The sequence below is a fragment of the Scylla paramamosain genome, unplaced genomic scaffold (genome assembly GCF_035594125.1).
Source record: "Scylla paramamosain isolate STU-SP2022 unplaced genomic scaffold, ASM3559412v1 Contig38, whole genome shotgun sequence".
Classification (NCBI taxonomy): Eukaryota; Metazoa; Arthropoda; class Malacostraca; order Decapoda; family Portunidae; genus Scylla; species Scylla paramamosain.
This window is the reverse complement of record NW_026973703.1, coordinates 394,354-402,500: the sequence shown is the minus strand read 5'-3', so window position 1 is coordinate 402,500 and position 8,147 is coordinate 394,354. Positions and strand designations below refer to the sequence as shown.

The 8,147-nt window shown below is 43.0% G+C and overlaps 1 protein-coding gene across 14 annotated transcripts in view; it reads right to left on the bottom strand.

Annotated features, from left to right (window-relative positions):
* LOC135097970 (serine/threonine-protein phosphatase 6 regulatory ankyrin repeat subunit B-like) overlaps window positions 1-7,253 on the bottom strand; it is a 41,762-nt gene extending 34,509 nt beyond the window's left edge. For 2 of the 14 annotated variants that reach the window (XM_064000130.1, XM_064000135.1), the window contains exons 1-2: window positions 7,097-7,253; window positions 4,287-4,408 (exon numbers count right to left, since the gene is read on the bottom strand). In XM_064000130.1, coding sequence (XP_063856200.1) covers window positions 4,287-4,323 — 37 coding nt within the window. In that variant the 5' untranslated portion in view covers window positions 4,324-4,408; window positions 7,097-7,253. Of the gene's footprint in view, window positions 1-120; window positions 1,278-4,286; window positions 4,832-7,005 lie in introns of those variants that run through there. The other 12 variants (XM_064000129.1, XM_064000134.1, XM_064000126.1 and 9 more) reach the window with 11 other exon arrangements.
* Window positions 7,254-8,147: the final 894 nt, after the last annotated feature.

Genomic DNA, 8,147 nt, shown 5'->3' with positions numbered 1-8,147 from the left:
CCACCACCATTATTACCATCAACACTACACCCACTCCCACCCTTACCACTCACACAACCAGCCTCACCACCATTCCCACTACCACCACCAACACCACCACCATCACCACCACAGCCTCACCTTCACTATCCGTCTCCAGAGGGTTCGCACCGAGGGTCAGCAGTGCCTTCACTGTCTGGGTGTAGCCATTCCTGGCAGCCTCCATCAGCGGTGTCGTGTCGGTGGTGCCTCCACCCTCTATGCTCAGCCCCGTCTGCAGTAAGCAAGGCAGCAGGTGGTGGTGGCCCTTGCTGGCAGCCACATATACCAGACTCCACGACATCCCATCAACAGTGAGGACGGTGATCTCTGAATGGGCACCCCTGGCGAGGGACGACCTCACCCTTGCCTCGTCTCCTTCAGCCACAGCAGTGACCAATTCCTGTGTGTGTGTGTGTGTGTGTGTGTGTGTGTGTGTGTGTGTGTGTGTGTGTGTGTGTGTGTGTGTGTGTGTGTGAAGAGAGAAGAATTGATACCTTTATTTCCTAAGCTAACAGTACAACACGCGATGAATTGCTCACCTATCACTGAATTAGATGAAAAAGGCACAGGAGGAATGCAAGCTGATTTTGATCTTATTCATTATCTTAATAACGGCGTTACTACTACTACTACCGCTACTACTACTACTATTGCTACTACTACTACTACTACTATTACTACTACTACTACTACTACTACTACTACTACTACTACTACTACCACTACCACTTAGAAATGTTGAGGTGTAGCTGTGTGTATAATAAAAATATCTTTGAAACACTTGAAGTAATTGACAAAGACGTTTTGAAGATGTATGGTGCCTTTGCATCAATAATAAGCAGATTAATTGCTGATATGCTTCATAAATTTCTCTTAAGACACCGCCACTCTCTTTTACTTTGTAACTTTTAGGAAAAGCTATTTAATTTTCAAAATATGTTTATTTTTAAACTCCTTAGCTTCTTTTTAATGTCTGGATTTTTAAAAAATTCAGTAGAGAATTACTTGAGAGTGACTGACGCCACTGGTGTGCAGACACAGACACAGACACTAAAAGCAGGGCTGGCGTGGCAGCAGCCTCATCAGCCACACACTGGGCTGGTCTCCCTTCCATATTTACCGAAGGTTATGCCGACGATATAGAGATTGTGTTTACGTCAGTGTTTTCACTGACGGCGAGAGGGGACGATTTGGCAACGCTGGTGGTGGTGATGTGCTGATGCTTTCTTTGTTGTTGTTGTTGTTGTTATTATTATTATTATTATTATTATTATTATTATTATTATTATTATTATTATTATTATTATTTTTATTATTGTTATTATTACTATTATTAGTATTATTTTTATTCTTATAATTGTAATTCTTAGAGAGTGGCGTGAATGTTAAAGGTGTGCACCGCGTGGTGGGTGTCCACCTGTTTGTGGCAGATTCCCTTGCTGTATCTGTGTATGTATGGATCAATGGATTATTTATTATTTTTTACTTTTGTTGGGGGGGAGGATTTTTATATATTTTTTTTATATATTTATGAGACACAAAGGGAAGCGTTCAGTGAGGTCACAGCTGGGTTTAATGATAAGTTCACAGCACCCCCTGAACAGTGCTTTAGACCTCACTGGGAGTAATTATCGTTTCGTCAGGTGTCTACTGCCTCCTCCTGTCAATTATATACTACTTTATACTGCTTTTATATACTAGTTTATACTATTTAGGAGGAGGAGGCAGTAGACACCTACCGAAACAATAATTACTCCCAGTGAGGTCTAATGCACTGGATCAGGGGGTGCTGTGAACTTATCATTAAACCCAGCTGTGACCTCACTGAACGTTTCTCTTTGTGTGTCACGACACAAGGGGGCAGTCACAGCCTGCCCTCTAAAGACAACTCTTCCTTGACACAAAACTACATGCATCTAATAATTACACACACACACTCTTCAGTCACAATTCAAAATTTACATGGCGACTCCTTCACCAGCCTCGGAGGAGGTGACCACAAGTGTCCCCAAGTCAGGCTGCTCTTCTGGTATTGACCCTAAGTTTGTTGACACCCTCAACCTTTTCTTCGTTAACTTATGCAACACTCGTGGTCTAAGATATAATTTTCAATCTGTAGAACACCACCTCTCCTCTACTAAACCTCATCTTCTTTTCCTCACTGAAACTCAGGTGTCTGAGGCAACTGAGGGTAGCCCCATTTCTGTTCCCTCCTGCTTTCTCTATTCTTATTTTCAACCCAAAGCTGGATGCTGCGTCTATGTGCGCAATGACTTAACCTGCTCTCGTGCCCACGCTCTTGAATCTTACGAGTTTTCCACCATCTGGCTACGACTACAGAGCCACTCTCATACTAAATTTAACTGTGCTGTATACCTCTCACCTAACTCCTCTGACTATAAGAAATTTTTTGACTGTTTAACTTCCGAAGTGGAGCACATTCTGACCCTTTTCCCTTTTGCAGAGATCTCCATTCTTGGAGACTTTAATTTTCACCACCAGCTTTGGCTTTCCTCTCTCTTCAGCGGAGCTGCATTTGGCGTTTTGGCTCTTCTAATTTGGGGGAACCTGAGGAGTTATTATGCTGATTTTCTTTAGAATGACTACTGCTTCCATGTCAGAGACACGTCTCAGTGTGCCGAGCGCATAACAGAGGTAATAGTGTCTGGCATGGAGGCGTACATTCCTCACTCTTTCTCTCGACCTAAACCTTCCACACCTTGGTTTAACACAGCCTGTTCTCGTGCCATAGATGATACAGAGGTGCCCCACAAACTGGTACTTGAGCCTTCCATCACCTGAATCTCATGCCCTTTATATTTCTGCCCGGAATCATGCCATGTCTGTTTTCAACCTAGCCAAAAACTCCTTCATTAATAGAAAGTGTCAATATCTTTCAAGATATAACTCCCTTCGTGACTTCTGCCAAAAACATCTCCAATAACTTTGCTTCTTCTTTTTTTTTTTCCTCCTGATGGCACCACTGCCATCTCATATATCTCTAAAGCTGAACTCTTCGCTCAAACCTTTGCTAAAAACTCTAACTTGGATAATTCAGGGTTTGTTCTTCCCTCTCCTCCACCCTCTGACTACTTCATGCTACATATTAGAATCCTTTGCAATGTGATTTTCCATGCCCTCTCTCTCATCCCTCAAACTACCATCCTATTCCTTTAATTTCCTGCCTATCTAAAGTTTTTTAATCTATCCTCAACAAGAAGATTTTTAAACATCTATCACTTCACAACCTTCTATCTGATCGCCAGTATGGGTTCCGTCAAGGCCGCTCTACTGGTGATCTTCTGGCTTTCCTTACTGAGTCTTGGTCATCCTCTTTTAGAGATTTTGGTGTAACTTTTGCTGTTGCCTTGGACATATCAAAAGCTTTTGATAGAGTCTGGCACAAAGCTTTGATTTCCAAACTACCCTCCTACGGATTCTATCCTTCTCTTTATAACTTCATATCAAGTTTCCTTTCAGACCGTTCTATTGCTGCTGTGGTAGACGGTCACTGTTCTTGCTCTAAATCTATTAACAGTGGTGTTCCTCAGGGTTCTATCCTGTCATCCACTCTCTTCCTAATATTCATCAATGATCATCTAAACCAAACTTCTCGTCCTATCCACTCCTACGCTGATGATACCACCCTGCACTTTTCCACGTCTTTTCATAGACGTCCAACCCTTCAGGAAGTAAATATTTCACGCAGGGAAGCCACAGAACGCCTGACTTCTGATTTCTCTAAAATTTATGATTGGCACAGAGCAAACTTAGTATTGTTCAATGCCTCAGAAATTCAATTCCTTCATCTATCAGCTCGGCACAACCTTCCAGACAACTATCCCCTCTTCTTCAATGACACTCAACTGTCCCCTTCTTCTGCAATGAACATCCTCGGTCTATCCTTTACTTATAATCTGAACTGGAAACTTCACATCTCATCTCTAGCTGAAACAACTTATGTGAAGTTAGTCGTTCTGAGTCGTCCCCGCCAGTTTTTTTTTTTTTCACCCTTCCAGCTTGTAATTCTGTAGAGGGCCTTATCCGTCCATGTATGGATAATGTTTCACATATCTCGGGGGGGTTCCACTCATACCGCATTTTTACACAGGATAGAATCAAAAGCTTTTCGTCTCATCAACTCCTCTCCTCTAACTGACTCTTCTCTAACTCCTCTAATAATTATAATAAAAACTATAATGATGAAGATGAAGATGATAAGATAAAGAAGAATAAGAGTACCAGTAGTACCATTTATGCCTTACCAGTGTTGGCCGGTGTGTCATCCATTTCCTTAACCATTCCTCTGATGAGTCAGTTTGGCTGGACGCCATGGCGGGATGCGGGGCGCGTGCTGCTCTCTCTCGTCTGTGCCTGCCAGCAGACACTGACACAGATCACACAACAGTTACATTCATGAGCAGTGCTGGCGCCTGAATCAGCTGCACCACAGTCCTCGCCACTCTCAGGTGTCCTAGCTACACAACGCCTCCTCGAGTACTATAAGCGTGTGTGTGTGTTCATCACAGTGGGATCCTTGACACAGCGACAGTCGCGCGACAGAAATATTTCATAGTCGCGGGACAGACTAGTCGTGCACACAATAATGGTGTGGGATATACACAACAGTAAAGATACAAGAGCGGTGTAATTGTTTGCCCAAACTCCACCACTTGACCTTGAAGTGCCACGTTCATTGAGACCAAAGTGTTCACTCACAGCTGGCGACTCTGGTGTGTTGTCACGAATACCTGTGGCCTGGAGCCACAGGTAGCCTGTACAGGCTCACCCACCACGCTTGGGAGGTGTCCTGAGTTGTGTATGAGTGAGTGTATATATATATATATATATATATATATATATATATATTATATATATATATATATATATATATATATATATATATATATATATATATATATATATATATATATATATATATATATATATATATATATGTATGTATGTATGTATGTATGTATGTATGTATGTATGTATGTATGTATGTATGTATGTATGTATGTATGTATGTATGTATGTATGTATGTATGTATGTATGTATGTATGTATGTATGTATGTATGTGTGTGTGTGTGTGTGTGTGTGTGTGTGTGTGTGTGTGTGTGTGTGTGTGTGTTTTATGTAGGAAGGATACTGGCCAAGGGCAACAAAAATCTAATAAAAAAAATGCCCACTGAAATGCCAGTCGCATAAAAGGGTCAAAGCAGTGGTCAAAAATTGGTGGATAAGTGTCTTGAAACCTCCCTCTTGAAGGAATTCAAGTCATAGGAAGGTGGAAATACAGAAGCAGGCAGGGAGTTCCAGAGTTTACCAGAGAAAGGGATGAATGACTGAGAATACTGGTTAACTCTTGCGTTAGAGAGGTGGACAGAATAGGGGTGAGAGAAAGAAGAAAGTCTTGTGCAGCGAGGCCGCGGAAGGAGGGGAGGCATGCAGTTAGCAAGATCAGAAGAGCAGTTGGCATGAAAATAGCGGTAGAAGACAGCTAGATATGCAACATTGCGGCGGTGAGAGAGAGGCTGACAGTCAGTTAGAGGAGAGGAGTTGATGAGACGAAAAGCTTTTGATTCCACCCTGTCTAGAAGAGCAGTATGAGTGGAACCCCCCCAGACATGTGAAGCATACTCCATACATGGACGGATAAGGCCCTTGTACAGAGTTAGCAGCTGGGGGGTGAGAAAAACTGGCGGAGACGTCTCAGAACACCTAACTTCATAGAAGCTGTTTTAGCTAGAGATGAGATGTGAAGTTTCCAGTTCAAATTATAAGTAAAGGACAGACCGAGGATGTTCAGTGTAGAAGAGGGGGACAATTGAGTGTCATTGAAGAAGAGGGGATAGTTGTCTGGAAGGTTGTGTCGAGTTGATAGATGGAGGAATTGAGTTTTTGAGGCATTGAACAATACCAAGTTTGCTCTGCCCCAATCAGAAATTTTAGAAAGATCAAAAGTCAGGCGTTCTGTGGCTTCCCTGCGTGATATGTTTACCTCCTGAAGGGTTGGACGTCTATGAAAAGACGTGGAAAAGTGCAGGGTGGTATCATCAGCGTAGGAGTGGATAGGACAAGAAGTTTGGTTTAGAAGATCATTAATGAATAATAAGAAGAGAGTGGGTGACAGGACAGAACCCTGAGGAACACCACTGTTAATAGATTTAGGAGAAGAACAGTGACCGTCTACCACAGCAGCAATAGAACGGTCAGAAAGGAAACTTGAGATGAAGTTACAGAGAGAAGGATAGAATCCGTAGGAGGGTAGTTTGGAAATCAAAGCTTTGTGCCAGACTCTATCAAAGGCTTTTGATATGTCCAAGGCAACAGCAAAAGTTTCACCAAAATCTCTAAAAGAGGATGACCAAGACTCAGTAAGGAAAGCCAGAAGATCACCAGTAGAGCGGCCTTGACGGAACCCATACTGGCGATCAGATAGAAGGTTGTGAAGTGATAGATGTTTAAGAATCTTCCTGTTGAGGATAGATTCAAAAACTTTAGATAAGCAGGAAATTAAAGGAATAGGACGGTAGTTTGAGGGATTAGAGCGGTCACCCTTTTTCGGAACAGGTTGAATGTAGGCAAACTTCCAGCAAGAAGGAAAGGTAGATGTTGACAGACAGAGCTGAAAGAGTTTGACTAGGCAAGGTGCAAGCACGGAGGCACAGTTTCGGAGAACAATATGAGGGACCCCATCAGGTCCATAAGCCTTCCGAGGGTTTAGGCCAGCGAGGGCATGGAAAACATCATTGCGAAGAATTTTAATACGTGGCATGAAGTAGTCAGAGGGTGGAGGAGAGGGAGGAACAAGCCCAGAATCGTCCAAGATGTTTGTGTGTGTGTATGTGTGTAATATATATTAACAAGGTATCCTGAATCCATTTCACACTGATACCTCACTCGGCCCTCCGGCCCTCACTTAGTGTTTCAGTGATGACAAAGGATATGAACACACAGGCACTGCCGAGGTACACACCTGATACAAGACACAGAAATAATGATTGCCTATGCTACGTGAATATCACCATTTCCCTTTCGTTCGGCGCTGCAGCAGCCTCAACACTCACCTCCTCCTTGCTTGCCAACGCCGGCAGTGATGCCACCAGAGGCACAGTCCGTGTTCGCGCCACCGCCAACAGCCGACAAGCGAGGGAAGAGTGATAAGATTACTCCTCATATCACACCACTGGCGGCGGGAGTTGGGGAGGCGGGCATTGGAAAAATCGTTGTATGTGATGACTTCCATCGCCTCGAAGGAGCAGCCACGTGACCTTTTCTGTCTGTGCCAGTAGGAAAACAAAGTTGGCAGACTGATTCATGAAGCAACACTTGCGTTGTCTGGCTGCTGACTTTCATTGCACTGCTGACTTGACTGACTTTCAACGTGAAGAAAAGAAACATTAGTTTTAATATACTTCTTTCTTCAACATTTGAATAGCAATTACTTCTCAGATCAATGCCCAGTTACTTCTCAGACTTGGCAGAGACACGTGCCGGGAGGTCTGTCCTCTTACTGGTAAGATATTGTCCTGTCTGTTATCATTTATCTTACAGATATAATCGGCGCCGCCAGCTTGCAACAAGTAAATATGAATAATGAATCCCTAGAAGACTTTTTGAATGACAGCCACGATGAACTCCTCCTGCAGCAATGACTGATTCTGGGGTGTGTTACACTCTGGCTTCAGTGACGACGCTTGCCTCGTCTGCAGATGTCTAGGGCTGAGATGGAGAAGACAAGGAAATGCCACTTGTTGAGTGTCCTTGTCAGTGATTGAGCTTAAATGGAACAGGTATAAATTCATCCACATGTGGCAACGTGGATAAAAGTGACTAGCGGCAGTATACTACAGTACTTCATCCTAATAAAGCAAGCCCGTTGTCGGGTAGACGTTCCTGTGAGGTTTTCTGAATCTGAGACTCAAATATAGTTCAGGTGATCCTCATTATCAACAATATGAACTCCAGCAAGATATTTGATAAGGTGTGATGGCAAATGTTCCTGAACGCCGCCAGGCTGCACGGGACAGAGGAGAAGGTTCTGGCCTGGACTAGGTCATGGTCTAGATGTTATTTATAATATATATATATATATATATATATATATATATATATATA